The sequence below is a fragment of the Megalobrama amblycephala genome, linkage group LG18, assembly GCF_018812025.1.
Source record: "Megalobrama amblycephala isolate DHTTF-2021 linkage group LG18, ASM1881202v1, whole genome shotgun sequence".
Taxonomy (NCBI): Eukaryota; Metazoa; Chordata; class Actinopteri; order Cypriniformes; family Xenocyprididae; genus Megalobrama; species Megalobrama amblycephala.
Window position 1 is genome coordinate 8299621 of NC_063061.1, and position 15294 is coordinate 8314914.

The 15294-nt window shown below is 38.2% G+C and overlaps 1 protein-coding gene across 1 annotated transcript in view; it reads right to left on the reverse strand.

The window, feature by feature from the left end:
• LOC125253322 overlaps positions 1-15294 on the reverse strand; it is a 36375-nt gene that overhangs the window by 17725 nt on the left and 3356 nt on the right. Inside the window, exons 2-3 of the mRNA XM_048167248.1 lie at positions 15001-15125; positions 14487-14686 (exon numbers count right to left, since the gene is read on the reverse strand). Coding sequence (XP_048023205.1) covers positions 14487-14686; positions 15001-15125 — 325 coding nt within the window. The remainder of the gene's footprint in view (positions 1-14486; positions 14687-15000; positions 15126-15294) is intronic.

The window sequence follows — 15294 nt, forward strand, 5'->3', positions numbered from 1 at the left end:
CCCATAGGGATTTAAAAAAAAGTCTTGGTTCAAGGATTATACAAAAGCCAACCATCTATGAGTTGATTCACAACATTACAAACTTTTATTTTATTTAAAACAAAAAAAGCATTTGAAAATCTGAAAAAAAAAAAAAAAAAAGACAAAAGGTACAAGACTGCATACTTAGCTTTAATCAGACAAAGGACTACAATCCCATGAAACACTGCAAATGATATAATCAAATTCAAAATGATGGAGTGTTCATGGGAGTGGGCGTTCCTGGCAGAACTCTTTTGGAGTGATTTGCTCCCTGTGACTCTGGTGTAATTTTCTGTACAGCATCATTGGTCTTTTTTTTTTTTTTCAGCACTAATTCAACTGTTAACATGATTATTTTAAAAAATAAGTTGAAATAGTGCAAATGGATGGCTTCCAAAAAAGCATATACCATCGATTAACAACCTCTTAACTTACATTTATAAGTTATCATTAAATATAATTTCCCCTGTGGAGAAAGTTAATGTTTTTTTTTTGTTTTGTTTTTTTAACTTCTGGAACCAGACTGTTGCACTTTATGGCCCTGTTTACACCTGGTATTAAGATGCGGTGCCATCCCAAAGAGGCACAAAAAACATTCTGTGTAAAACATTCTGAGCTTGTCCATTTTCAACAACTTCCAGAGGTAGTCGAAAACGCAATTAACCGGATTGCTTTCGTAGTGTAAACCCTCATGTTTTGGAATGCATTAAAACAGCACAAAAGACGTGGTATTTACAAGATCAGGAAATGGAGAGACTTGTTAATGTTGTATTATGTTGGTATTTAAAATAGTTTCTGTTATGTTGGTGTTTTTTGGGGGGGTTACCATTGTGGTGAAGTGTCGAGTGTGTGCTTGAGTTAAGGACAAGCTAACAAGAATTCAAATAAATAACTAACTAACAAATAACTATGGGAATGCCATGGATGTAACTAGTACTATCTTCTGGTTGCCGACACATAACGTGTAAAGAAAAGCTATTTTTATCTCTTTGGGCTGGCATTGAACTTGATTCAGTCATGGAAACATATAGGATGAACTAAACTGAATTGAGTAAACTCAGCTAAAATGTGTCCAAATAACTTGATTCAATCAGGTTCATCCTTCAAGAAGTATTTGAGTAACAATAACATGTTTCCATCATTTGGAACTTTATTGGGTTACACTTTATTTTACAGTGCCATAGTTACATTGTAATTACTCAAATAAGTACTGAGTACTATTAATCAACTACATGTACTTACTGTAGAGTTACAGTTAGGGTTAGGGTTTGGTTTAGGGTTAGTTACTTGTAATTATGCATAATTTACTGTTATTACTATAGTAAGTACATGTAGTAACGTGTAACTACGGCACTGTAAAATAAAGTGTTATTTACATTTTGACTTACATTTTGGTCTGTTCTTTACTCACAGGTATCTTATGGCTTTAGAAAACTTTAAAAAAGGGCCCAACTCGAAGCTTGAAAGACTCATTCTTTGTAAGTGCATGGAAAAGAGCATACTTTGATTCAAAAAGTGTTCTTCATGTTCCATGGAGAAAAAGGTCATATAGGTTTAAAATGACACAAGGGTCAGTAAATAAAGACAGAACTTTGATTTTTGGGATAACTATCCCATTTCTGGGCTCTTGACCGCAACGTAGGCCATGGTCAGTCGGAGTATGTACGCCAGGACACCAATCGGCCAAATTGATTTATTCATCTCCGTCTACGCTCCCCTGTCAGGTGACATTTTTGGGGGAAGCTGTGTTTATGCTCTTCGTTTGCGCTGCTGAGTGTCTGATCTCTTGCCCACACACTGTTTTGAGAAGATTTACACAACTTGTTGGCGTTAACCCCGGTTAACCCCACTGTTGATCGCAAAATGACCCCTGTCCCACAAACACATTCTTACAAATACATGTACCCATGAACTCTTGTACTCTACTATGTTATGACCAGAGCAGCTGTGGCAAACATGCAGCACGTACATCATGGGGCTTTGAAGACCACTACACACAAGCAAACTACTGTATTTTCATGATTGTTCAAAGAACGGAATTTTGGTTTGAGTTTTGGTTGATGATTTGACTTTTAAAGGGCTTACGCTGAATGAGATATGGTTCAACTGGATATAATTATTACAATTTTGAAATTCTTCTGTGTGAAAAAGACTATATTCAGGAAAAAAAAAAAAGATTTTTTTTCTTAATACCAGGTGTTAGGTCGGAACACAAACTACCAAGTGTACGTACACTAACAGATGACACAAAGTATTCTGTTGGTCACGCTACTCAAACGTCACTTTGCTGCCATGACTACAGCTTGTATATTGTACAAACATTACGATAAGTTACGATGATTGTTATGGCCAAGAACATAAACATAATGGAGTATGTTCCAGGGAGAAGTGGGTCAAGGCTCTGAGTGGGCATTTGTGTATTTAGCATATGTTTTTTTTACAGTGTACATCGCGCACACACGCACGTTTGGGTTTGTACAGAATGTTCATTAGCGCAAGACTCTCTCAACTCTTCTTGTTTCACACATTCCAGAGGTCTATAAAACAAAAATGGGATTAAACATTGTTATAAGATCCTTGTGTATGAGAATTATTGCTTTGTATTGTATTTGTGTTGTAGTGTTTTTAACAGTGTAGTAGTTTTAAAAAAAGATTAAGGTGTATAAATGAGGCATATGCACTGAATATTGATCTTAACTGAAAAGGCATTAAAATAAAATATAAAAAGTTATAATAAGGATAATAAGTCTTGATATGTGTCTGGATGGCCATATATGTATATGATAAATATAAGCTGATAGGGTAATATATGTGTAGGTATAAAGGGCTAACAACCAGGAAAATTAACAAATTATTTATACTGTAAGTATTTTAGAACTAAGGAGTACTTATTCTACTATTAAGAACATACACTGCATACCTTTTTGTAATAGTGCACCAATATATATAGGCTTTTTTAAAATTACGAGGTACATATAAGTGCATTTATTCAGTAATTTTTAAAAGATTTTGCATTATAAAGTAAGTTTTTTTTAATTACTGGAAAAATATACTCTTGTTCCATCTAGTTACAGTGCAAGTGCAATAAAATTACTTACACAATCTGATTTCACTGACTCTGAAAACCTTATTTGAAAAACAACTTAAAGGATTAGTCCACTTTTAAATAAAATTTTCCTGATAATGTACTCACCCCCATGTCATCCAAGATGTCCATGTCTTTCTTTCTTCAGTCAAAAAGAAATTAAGGTTTTTGATTAAAACATTCCAGGATTATTCTCTTTATAGTGGACTTCGATGGACTCTTCAATGGACTCTTCAATGGACGGTTGAAGGTCAAAATGACAGTTTCATTGCAGCTTCAAAGGGCTTTAAATGATACCAGACGAGGAATAAGGGTCTTATCTAGGGAAACAACTGTATATACTTTATAAACACATGATCGCCTTGCACGTGCTTCCGCTTTCCGTATTCTTCAGAAAGCTTACGTTATATGTCCTACGCCTTCCCTATTCTAATTACGGAAAAAACTGGTGCTGCGTTCGTTCCGTAAGTAGAATAGGGTGTTTATAAAGCATATACTTTTCAACTGAAGAAAGAAGAACATGAACATCTTGGATGGCATAGGGGTGAGTAAATGATCATGAAAATTTTATTTGAAAGTGAACTAATCCTTTAATTCAAAACAGTAGTTCATATAATGCTCTAACGGTCTGTTTTATTGTTTGAACTTTGAAGTAAGTCACATATAGTGGTCACAAAATTATTCAACATTTAGTTACAGTCCTAAAATTTGAGCCGCACTGCAGAAGTCAAAAAGCACTGGGACTTTTCACTGTTTGTATCACTCTGCTTGTCTGTGTAGTAGATTTTTCAGTGTCTTGTTCTGTAGGCTACATCGCCGCGCTAGTAAATGGCAGCAAGTGAGTCATTTGAATTATTCACTCAACTGAATGAAACAGATTCATTCATGAACAAAAAAAAAGACTGTCTTTATGAATTGTCATTGAATCATTCATTCAACCAATTCAATCAAAACACTGATTAATTCACGAACAAAGCGTCGCTTCTGTGTGTTGCATATAAGTTGCAGGGATTTCTCAATGTCTTATTCTGTAGGCTACATCGATGTGCTAGTAGGTGGCAACAAGTAAGTCATTTGAATCATTCACTAAACTGTTCTGTTCAAAAAACAGATTCATTCATGAACAAAACAAAAGACTGTCTTCATGAGTTAGTCATTGAATCATTTAACCAATTCAATCAAAACACTGATTCATTCAGGAACAAAGTGTCACTTCCAAATCACCAGTACTCATCTTGTTGGATCTCTCTGCTGCCTTTGACACAGTCAACCACCAGATCCTCCTGTCAACCCCCATGACAAAGGGCATCTCAGGAACAGCACAGGTCCTTCAGGGTATCTTGGAAGGGTGAGGTGTCTAAGTTGCATCATCTTGCTACTGGGGTACCTCAGGGCTCAGTGCTTGGACCACTTCTCTTCTCCATCTGCACTAAGATCTGTCATTCAGGAAAATGTTTTTTCCTATCACTGCTATGCTGATGACACACAACTCTACCTCTCATTCCAACAAGATGAGCCGTTGGTTGCTGCTCACATCACAGTCTGCCTGACAGCCATTTCTGCCTGGATGAAGGACCACCACCTTCAACTCAACCTTACAAAGAACTGCTTGATGTCTGTGCCAACCCAACACTCCATCATAACCTCTCCATTCAACTTGGTTCTTCAACCATAACTCTTTCCAGGACAGCCATGAACCTTGGAGTTGTGGTGGATGATTGTTTAAGCTTCACAGATAATATTGCTACAATGGCCCGGTCCTGCAGATTGCCTTGTAGAACATTAGGAAGATTAGACCCTTCCTAACGGAGCATTCCACACAAATTCTCGTCCAAGCTCTTGTTCTATCCAGACTGGACTATTGTAATGCTCTCTTGGCAGGCCTTCCAGCATGCACTGTCAAGCCTCTGCAACCGGTCCAGAATGTGGCAGCAAGAGTGGTCTTTATCGAACCGAAGAGAGTGCACGTCACACTCACTTCATGCACATCACACCATTGGCAGCTGTTTGCACTGGCTGCCAACAGCTGCTCGCATCAAATTCAAGGCTCTGATGATTGCCTACAAGACAACTACTGGCTCTGCACCACTATACCTAAACTCACTACATCAGACTTATGCGCCCTCCAGAAGCTTGCATTCTGCGAGTGAACAGCGCCTTGTGGTGCCATCCCAAAGAGGTACAAATTCACTCTCACTGGACCTTCTCCTTGTTTGTTCCCTGCTGGTGGAACGACCTGCCTAGCTCTATCCGAGCAGCTGAGTCCTTAGCCATTTTCAAAAAACTGCTAAAGATACATCTTTTTCATCAACACTTGACTTAGTAATATTAGCACTTACTTTTTCTATTTCTATTCTCTCTAATTATATATATTAAAAAAAATCCTTGCTATGAGCACTTTGCTGGAATAACTGGGGCTTGACACGGCACTTGCATAATGCAGCACTGATGTTGATTTAATTGCTTTCTATTGTTCTCATTTGCTTTGGAGAAAAGTCTGCTAAATTATTAAATGTAAATGTAAATGTCACTACTGTGTGTTGCTGGGAGACTCAACAGTTGATTGAGCTTTTACTTTGTTTTGGAGCTATCTCATTTGGTGGCACAAAAATGGATAAAATATTGTGTCTAAAATGCAAGTCACTCAATATTACATTCTTGTTTACTGAACTGTTGTATAAAAGAAATATCATTTACAGTGCTTGAAGTGGGTCAGTACATGCCAGTACGCGGTACCGGCACATCTCTATTTTTATCTTTAGCCTACCGTCAGTTTTCCTTGCATACTGGCACTTCCGACATATTTGTCCGCTGCACCCTCCCTTCTACAGCAATGCGTTTTGAACCGAGCATCAGGAGTACCGGCAATATTAATTTTCCACTTTAAGCATTGATCATTTATTTATGCATTTGGTAGATGCTTTAAGTTAAGGTGCCATCACATTAGACTAAATTTTGTGTGCAAAAAGTCCATTGTCAATAGCGTAATGATGTATGAAGCACTGCTTCTTAGAAGTCAGTATCAAATCAAGCAGCTTTTTGTTGGTCAGCGCAGGGAATTCATGTGAGCAACTTCCGACGCTTTTCCACCCTTGCACGGAACTTCAGATTATGCAGATTCCTATTGGAATAACTGGATTTCGCAGAGCAATGGTAAATGTGAACACACCTTGAATATTACATTCAAGTATCAGTTCATGCATTCCAAGGGAATGGAACCCATGAGTGCACACACTCACAATCGCATTGTTGGTCTAAATTTTGGAACTTTGCTCTTAGAATTTTACCATAAAATGTCTTGGTTGACATTATAGAATTGGGATTTCCAGAGAGCTGAGTAATTAGAGTAACACTAACATGTTACACAATGAAGCATCCTAGGAAACTATTTAGGCCACGGTGACAACCTTCATCAACATTTGACTCCTATGCTGCTCTGTTCCTACAAATAGCTGCGTTGGAAATTACCTTTCCTGTCCAGTGGGACAATTCACTTGGGCTTCCTCAACATCTGGGCAGAAAAAGTTTGTATGGGGCCGATCTAGTTTGCCACTGTAATGAATCCCCTCCACCATGGGGTGAGAAAATGTGAAGAGCAATTAAACTCAACAGATGCAGCAGTACTTTTTAAGGAATGGGGATTTCATTGTTGTGGCTTGAGTTTTGGAAGCAAACTCGAGAGCGACCAGCAGCTGTGTTTCGGGAGAGGCTGGGGGTGGATGGGCGGTTGGATTTTCTCCCTCCCGTCCCCACTCAGTAATTACTCTGGTGATTTATAATGTCCAGAAGACAAATGCAATGTCAGCTGAGACGTTCCCCCAACCGATGCCCTAAACATACAATTTCACACTACATTACCGACCCTCTCCAAGGGCAGCGGGATTTAATTGCCGCATATCCAAGGCCAAAAGTGCTGTGTCACTTGTTTCCTCACACAGTGCAAGTTTTCAACATTGGACAACTTCTTTCGACACTTTGAGAGCTGACGGGGGGATGAAATCAGAGACCGTAATTCATCTGCACAGTAATCTACACATAATTCTTGGAATAGCACAAGAATGGTTAGCATTGCTGGATCTTCAAAATCCGTCCTTATGACCCTTTCTATTGTGCACTAAACTGTAACAAATTACAACAATTATAAACTTTCAAGTGGTGTATATTAATAAATAAAACATCTGATGTTCCTCTAAAACCATGGTTTAGTCTTTACAAAGCAATTTAAAGAAACAATTTTCTTGTCATTTTAAACCCATTTGACTGTCTTTTAGGTGAAATTTTTACTTACCCTCGTGTCATTTCAAACCCATTTAGATGACATTTTAATGAATATCCTGGACACTCTCTTTTCCATACAATGAATGTGAAAGAAAACATCAAAAATGACCAATATGACCAAATATGATAATGTTTGGTCATGAAACAACCATAAACAAATGCTGTTTTTCACCAAGTGATGTTGTCAAGATTTACCAAGTAAATTTTGGTTTGTTTATCACATAAAACTACCGTATGGCTTCATAAGGCATGAAATAAAGACCACTTTTGTATAGCTGTATAGACCAGTGGTTCCCAATCCTGGATCTGGAGGCACCCCAACACTGCACATTTTGCATGTCTCCTTCATCAAACACACCTGATCCAAGTCATCAGCTCATTAGTCGAGACTCCAAGAAAGGGGTGTCCAATCCTGCTCCTGGAGGGCCACTGTCCTCGAGAGTTTAGGTGCGTTCACGCGGCCTTGTAATTCCTGTAGTTACGAGATTCTAGCTTGTAAAAAGCGTTCACGTCCTCGTAGAGATCGTAGTTACAGCTTGTAAGCTGGGAGTTTTCTGAAAGCTCCCAGATGTACCACGTGGCCGCTGTACCACCTGACCGATGTAGATTAATTTAGGCGTTGATAGTGGTGCCATGGAAACGCATAATTCCCAGTCTAAGGACCAAAAGGACGTGAACAGCTCCGAATATAACGTCACGTGTTGTCATTTCAAGCTCCGGTAAATACAAGGTGACGTGAACACAGCATTTAGCTCCAACCCCAATTAAACACACCTGAACCAGCTAATCAAGGTTTTTAGGCATATAGGAAACTTCCAGGCAGGTGTGTTGTGGTAAGGTGGAGCTAAACTTTGCAGGACAGTGGCCTCCAGGACCGAGTTTGGACACCCCTGCTCCAAGACCTGAAAAAGGTGTGTCAAAGAAAGGAGACATGCATAATGTGCAGTGTTGGAGTGCCTCCAGGACCAGGATTGCGAACCACTGGTATGGAGAAGAGACTACTTTTATGGTGCTTTCTTTGGAGCTTGAAAGCCCCAGTCTTCAATAATATATATATATATATATATATATATATATATATATATATATATATATATATATATATATATATATATATATATATATATATATATATATATATATATATATATAAATAAGAGTCAGAATATGCTTAAACTTTTTGTGTTCCACAGAAACATAAGAGTGCAAAAATAATGATTTTTCATTCATTTATATCATTTTTTGAACATCATCAAACACAGTAAAACCACACCCCCTACTGGCCTTACTCTTACTCTTCTCAAAAATGTAAAGGTGCTCACATGGGTTTGGAAGGTATGCTCCACTATGAGCTTGCAGACAGCTCGGCAAAGTCTCTCAATTCCCTATGTGGCTCTCAAATGAGAACAGGATCAGGTTTCATCAGATGGGGAGGAACTACAGCAAAGCATCTTAACAGGCATGAATGAACGCTGGGTTCAGGACAGAGTCGGCAGTAACACTGCCAAGACCAGCGCTGGAAATATGAGCTTGCACCTGGGCTATTATAGTCAACATTTTGCTATCAAGCACAGCGGTTGAGGAGTCTCTAGATGTGACATAGTGTACCAACAACATAGTGTACAACCCATTATATCGTCCATATTTACAACCGAATCTTATATAGAGTGCAACAGTTGGGTACGGGAAGTAAAAACACCATAAGGAAATAGATTTTTTTAAAGATAACTTATAAATCTTTAAAATTCAATTCATCAATCATTAAACAAGTTCAATTCAGTTCTGCAGAAAACTGATGTCATCGTCCAGCTCAGTTCTCATCCAATAATGCCAGTGCTTTCAGATCAAAAATATTGTTGAATATTAGGTGTCCCCAACTTAGCAAGCCAGAAGCGACAGTGGCAAGGAACCCAAAATCCATCAGGTGACAGAATGGGGAAAAAAATCCTTGGGAGAAACCAGGCTCAGTCAGGGGACCAGTTCTCCTTTGACCAACTAATGAGGACGGTGTGATTATGATTCCATTTATGATTGGATGGTCATCAATATGGTTTTGTTGAAGCCATCAGCCAGTATTATTTATTAATTATTTATAACTTTAGAACTGGTATTAAGATGCATTTTGGTCAATCGGATCACAAGTGGACAACATTAAATACAGGTGTAAACAGGGTGTAAAACGTTTTGGGCTCGTCCACTTTCGACCACTTCCAGAGGTACTCCAGAAAGACATTCGACCGGATTGCTTTCGTAGTGTAGACGCTCATGTGGACGAATACATTTGAACAAACACAAAAGACCTACTGACCTAATGCATAAACATTATGGGACATGCGCTAGCCAGATGGGATTCAAACTTTGTCGGCTGAAGACCCAAGTTTGGTTTGAAGGTGAAAAACATACTAAGCACAATGTTCTCTCATAATTACTGAATTCTCACACACACAGTGTTTGGCTTGATCTTGCGGATATCAGAGTAGAAACTAAAGCTGATGTTCTCTGTATGTTTTTCCGTCATCTTTGGTGTATTCATATGTAAATTGCGTAAGCTTTTTTCGTCCATTAGATTGAAAAGCCCATACATTTAAAGAAACCAGGACATAAGTGGTTGAAAGTGGGCAATGATCTGATCAACCAAAATGAATCTTGGGTGTAAACCTGGTGTAAACAGGGCCTGAAAGTTGTGCCAAAAGAGTTTGCAGGGAATGCCCACTCACATGAAACACACACAAATGACAATCGAGTCAGTCTTGCTATGCTGTCAAAATATTTGTGTATATATTATTTTGTAATACATTTAAAGGAACACTCCACTTTTTTGGAAAACGAACCCATTTTCCAACTCCCCTAGAGTTAAACAGTTAAGTATTACCGTTTTCATATCCATTCAGCCGATCTCCGGGTCTGGCGGTACCACTTTTAGCATAGCTTAGCATAGTTCATTGAATCTGATTAGATCGTTAGCATCTCGCTCAAAAATGACCAAAGCGTTTAGATATTTTCCCTATTTAAAACTTGACTCTTAGATGTAACTACAGAAGAGTTAAGTTTTAAATAGGAAAAATATTGAAACTCTTTGGTCATTTTTGAGTGAGATTCTAACGGTCTAATCAGATTCAATGAACTATGCTAAGCTATGCTAAAAGTGGTAATGCTAAAAGTGGCTATTTTCAAAAAAAGTGGAGTGTTCCTTTAAATGGTTCTAAACATGTAAGAATTTCGTTCATCTTTGGAAGACAAATGAAGATCTTTTTAATGAAATCTGAGAGATCTCTGTCGCTCCATTGACTGCCTTTGCAAAGTTCATAAAGAAATCGGAAAACTAATCCATATGAATTGAGCGGTTTAGTTCAAATTTTCTAAAGAGACTGAGGCTTTTACTCACATATAAACATTGATCAGCCAACATAAGCTGAAGTATTGTTTCTATAAGTTTAATGAACAACTTCAAGTTAAGTTTTATATATCTCCATAGTTTTTAATTTGATTAATGTCATTCAAATGCCTCATGGGATTGTAGATCTTTCCCTCTCTAAAGCTTTTACACAATCTTGTATGATTTAAAAAAAATAAAATAAGATTTTGTCATGTTGTGATTCACCTTGTAGCTGGTTGGCTTGGTTCATGGCTTATAACTTTAACAAAGACTATTTTAAATTCCCTATAAAAAAGCCCAACGCCTCTGAAAAAGTGAACAGGCACTAATGCACTCTTATCCTTTTTAAGAAAAACAATCTGAATAACATCAGCTGCAAAATTTGGATCCACCACCAATTGCAAAGAGCTCGACTGCAGCGGGCAGCGAATGTCAGAAGACACGTGACCGCAGCTCTTTAGCAATCCGACCGAGCATCTGACTGTACAGCACATTCTCAGAGCAGAGGTGCTGAAAGACAGAAACAAGCTGGAGCGGCCGACCTTTGTCCCAAGCTGGGACATGACACCTCTCCAGAGGCTTTTCCATTACCAAAAAGCTCTTCCCTGGAAGTTCATGTCATGAGGAAGCTAGAGATTCAAATGCAGTCTCGCGGTGGACAAGCTTTTAGCCCCAAATGTTTTCAATCATGTAACACTGTTTCTGCACTCTGCATGGTACAGAACATGGTGAACTCTTGAGGTTACTCGCTCTAGTTAATGTCCAGATGGAATCATAAAAAATGCTGGTGAAGCCCTCATGTCAAAAATGCCACTGCTAAAAGGAGTCCAGGACTATGTCATTATGTAGCATGTTTCCCACAACAAACCGTATATATAAACTCTTGCAATAATTCAAAGGTTTTACAATACCACAAATGATGCAACCAAATTGGCTTTTCTTAAAAAGTTACATTTATTGTACAAACGTTGCTACGAGTCCCATTAGAATATTGCAAGAAAAAAAAAGGGAGAAGCATTTCACAAATCCAGCTGTGTAAAAAGGATCATTTGAGTCTGGCTTCAGTCCAAAAAAAAATTATGTACTTTTTTTTTTATCCTTGTTTTTTTGAGAAACATTTATCTTAATTTGGACAAATCAGTTTCAGTTGTTCTTTAGCGCTGAAGAGGTAATTTCAGTAAACTAAACCAGACAGCATGGGCTGAACAACTTGCTTTTATGTAACATGCTAAACACACACATATTGTGCAAAACAACCCACTCAAACCATTTAAATTAGAGTTCTATTCCACAAATTCCAGTGCTTAGCAAATGTTCATCCATTGTAGCCAGTCACGGAAGGACAACATTTGTTGATCTCCATGTGAAATAGCAAAAATGTATTCTTGCACCTGGAAAAACACCAAGTATTACATGTGCAGCAAAAACATACAAACATATCATGTTCAATATTTCAATATTAAGGGTGCACCAATTAATTTTTTTATTCCACTAATATATGAGATGATCCAATCTACTTAAAGGAACAGTTCACTTTCAAATTAAAATTTCCTGATAATTTACTCACCCCCATGTCATCCAAAATGTTCATGTCTTTCTTTCTTCAGTCGAAAAGAAATTAAGGTTTTTGATGAAAACATTCCAGGATTATTCTCCTTATTGTGGACTTCAATGGAGCCCAAACGGTTGAAGGTCAAAATTATAGTTTCAGTGCAGCTTCAAAGGGCTTTAAACGATACCAGACGAGGAATAAGGGTCTTATCTAGAGAAACCGTCGCTTATTTTCTAAAAAAATAAAATAGTATACATTTTAACCATAAATGCTCATCTTGAACTAGCTCTCTTCTTCTCTATTTGAATTCCAGCAGTGTAGACACTGCTAAGTGTATTACTGCTCTCCACAGGTCAAAGTTTGAACTAAATTGTCATATACAATTTGCTTGTGCAAGTATTTAACAATTAGTTCAAACTTTGACCTGAGGAGGGCAGTAATACACTTAGCAGTGTCTAGACTGCTGGAATTCTAATAGAGAAGAAGAAGAAGAAGAAGAAGAAGAAGAAGAAGAAGAAGAAGAAGAAGAAGAAGAAGAAGAAGAAGAAGAAGAAGAAGAAGAAGAAGAGAGCTAGTTCAAGATGAGCATTTATGGTTAAAATGTATAAAAAAATTTTTTTTTTTTTTTTTTGTGAGCAATGGTTTGGCTAGATAAGACCCTTATTCCTCGTCTGGTATTGTTTAAAGCCCTTTGAAGCTGAAACTGAAACTATAATTTTGACCTTCAACCTTCAAGTCCACTATAAGGAGAAAAATCCTGGAATGTTTTCATCAAAAACCTTAATTTCTTTTCGACTGAAGAAAGAAAGAAAGACATGGACATCTTGGATGACATGGGGGTGAGTAAATTATCAGGAAATTTTCATTTGAAAGTGAACAAATCCTTTAACACTTAGCTACTCTAAAGTTAACTTTACACCGATGAGTCAAAACATTATGATCACCTGCCTAATATGCGGTTGGTCCTTCATGTGCTGCCAAACAGCGGCAACTCCCCAAGGTATGAACTCTACAAGAGCCCTGAAGGTGTCCTGTGCTTTCTGTCACAAAGACGTTAGCAGCAGATCCTTCAAGTCCTGTAGGTTGTGAGGTGGAGCCGCTGTGAATCTAACTTGTTTGGTCCAGCACATCTCACATATGCTTGATTGGATTGAGATCTAGAGAATTTGTGGGCCAGGGCAACACCTTGAACTCTTGATCATGTTCCTCAATCCATTCCTGAACAATGTGTGCAGTGTGACAGGGTGCATTATCCTGCTGAAACAGATCACTTCCACCAGGGAACACCATTGTCATGAAGGGGTGTACCTGGTCTGCAACAATGTTTCGGTAGGTGGCACATGTCAAATTTATGTCCACATTAATGATCGGACCCAGGGTTTCTCAGAAGAACATTGCCCAGTGCATCACACTCCCTCCACTGGCTTGTAGTCGTCCCACGGTGATCCTGGTGCCGTCACTTCTTCAGGTAAACGGTGCACAAAACACGGCAAAAACGGGACTCATCGGACCAGGCGACCTTCTTCCACTGCTCCAAGGTCCAGTTCTGTCCAGTCCACTGAAGGCACTTTTGACGGTGGACAGGGATCATCATAGGCTCTCTGACTGATCTGCAGCTATGCAGCCCCATATGCCTCATGTGTGCTGTGACACATTCCTCCCATAACTTGTTTAAAATGTTTCTTTTCAAAGGGGGTGTACTCATTTACGCTGAGCACTGTAAGTGTTGGTTTGTGGTTTGTCCCTCCTTGGACTCTGTTGGTAAATTCTCACCACTGTTGACTCACTTAATTCTCTCTCTCATTCATTGTAATTAATTGGTTCATCCCAAACTGTACTCTTTCTCATATGGTATGTAGCATATGCTAGTTTGTTCAGACGGTTGATGTAAATAAACAAATAAAACATGTCATTTCAGAGATACTCAGTCACATTGCAATTACAATTTGGCTCTTGTCAAAGTCTCTCCAACACACTGATTACAAGAACCAATGGTTTGCTTACCATGTGATCTACCCAGAGCTTAATATGTGGCTTTGTTAGGAGATGATCCAAAAAGATCACCTCACCTGTGGCTGGTCATAATGTTTTGGCTCATCAGTGTATAGATTCAATTAATTTTCTTAGTAGATAATTATGTTGCAACATTTCTTAGCATAAATGTATTTTACCTCATTGTGTTTTGGCTGCAGTGTTGCTAGTCATTTCCTGTTGTTCAGCCTCGAGGGCTGAATTTGATGTGCCCTCTTCTTTCTTCTCTGCAGCTAGGAAATCATGAATGGCGTCCTCGATGTGTGGCCTGAAGATATGATTCAGTTTAGGGTCCACCACCTGAGTAATGATTCGGTCTACCCCTGATTCCAACATCCCTGACCTGTGAGAATAAGCAAATGTTTTCAATAAAAAAGAAAGTGAATTAATATTTTATTTAATGCATTAGAGCTAGCTTTCCTTTGACATGACCTTTGAAAACATCACACTGCGCAAAAAAGGTATCCTATTTTAACAGGCCCTCTGGCGTGGGAGCTTTATTGGAAAAGTTAAATTACTCCTAACTTTAAACACTAGTACATAGTGTATGTAATGAAATACATTAAAACAAAACTTAGTTCATACTTACAGTAATGCATTGCACAATACAATTAAATATACAAACACACAAAAAAAGTCCATTGAATTGATACATACTGAACTACGCTTTGTCTCAAGACATTCCTCACTTGGTTCTTGTTGATGGATGGATTCCATTCTTGAGTACTGAGATGAGTGGACACAAAGTTGTCCACCTTCTGACGCAGATTTTGATAAGCTGGCTGGAGAGAGAGATGAATTCATGTCAGTTTAAATGAGACAGACAGAAAGACAGACAGATAAATAGATAGATAGATAGATAGATAGATAGATAGATAGATAGATAGATAGATAGATAGATAGATAGATAGATAGATAGATAGATAGATAGACAGACAGAAGTACAGACAG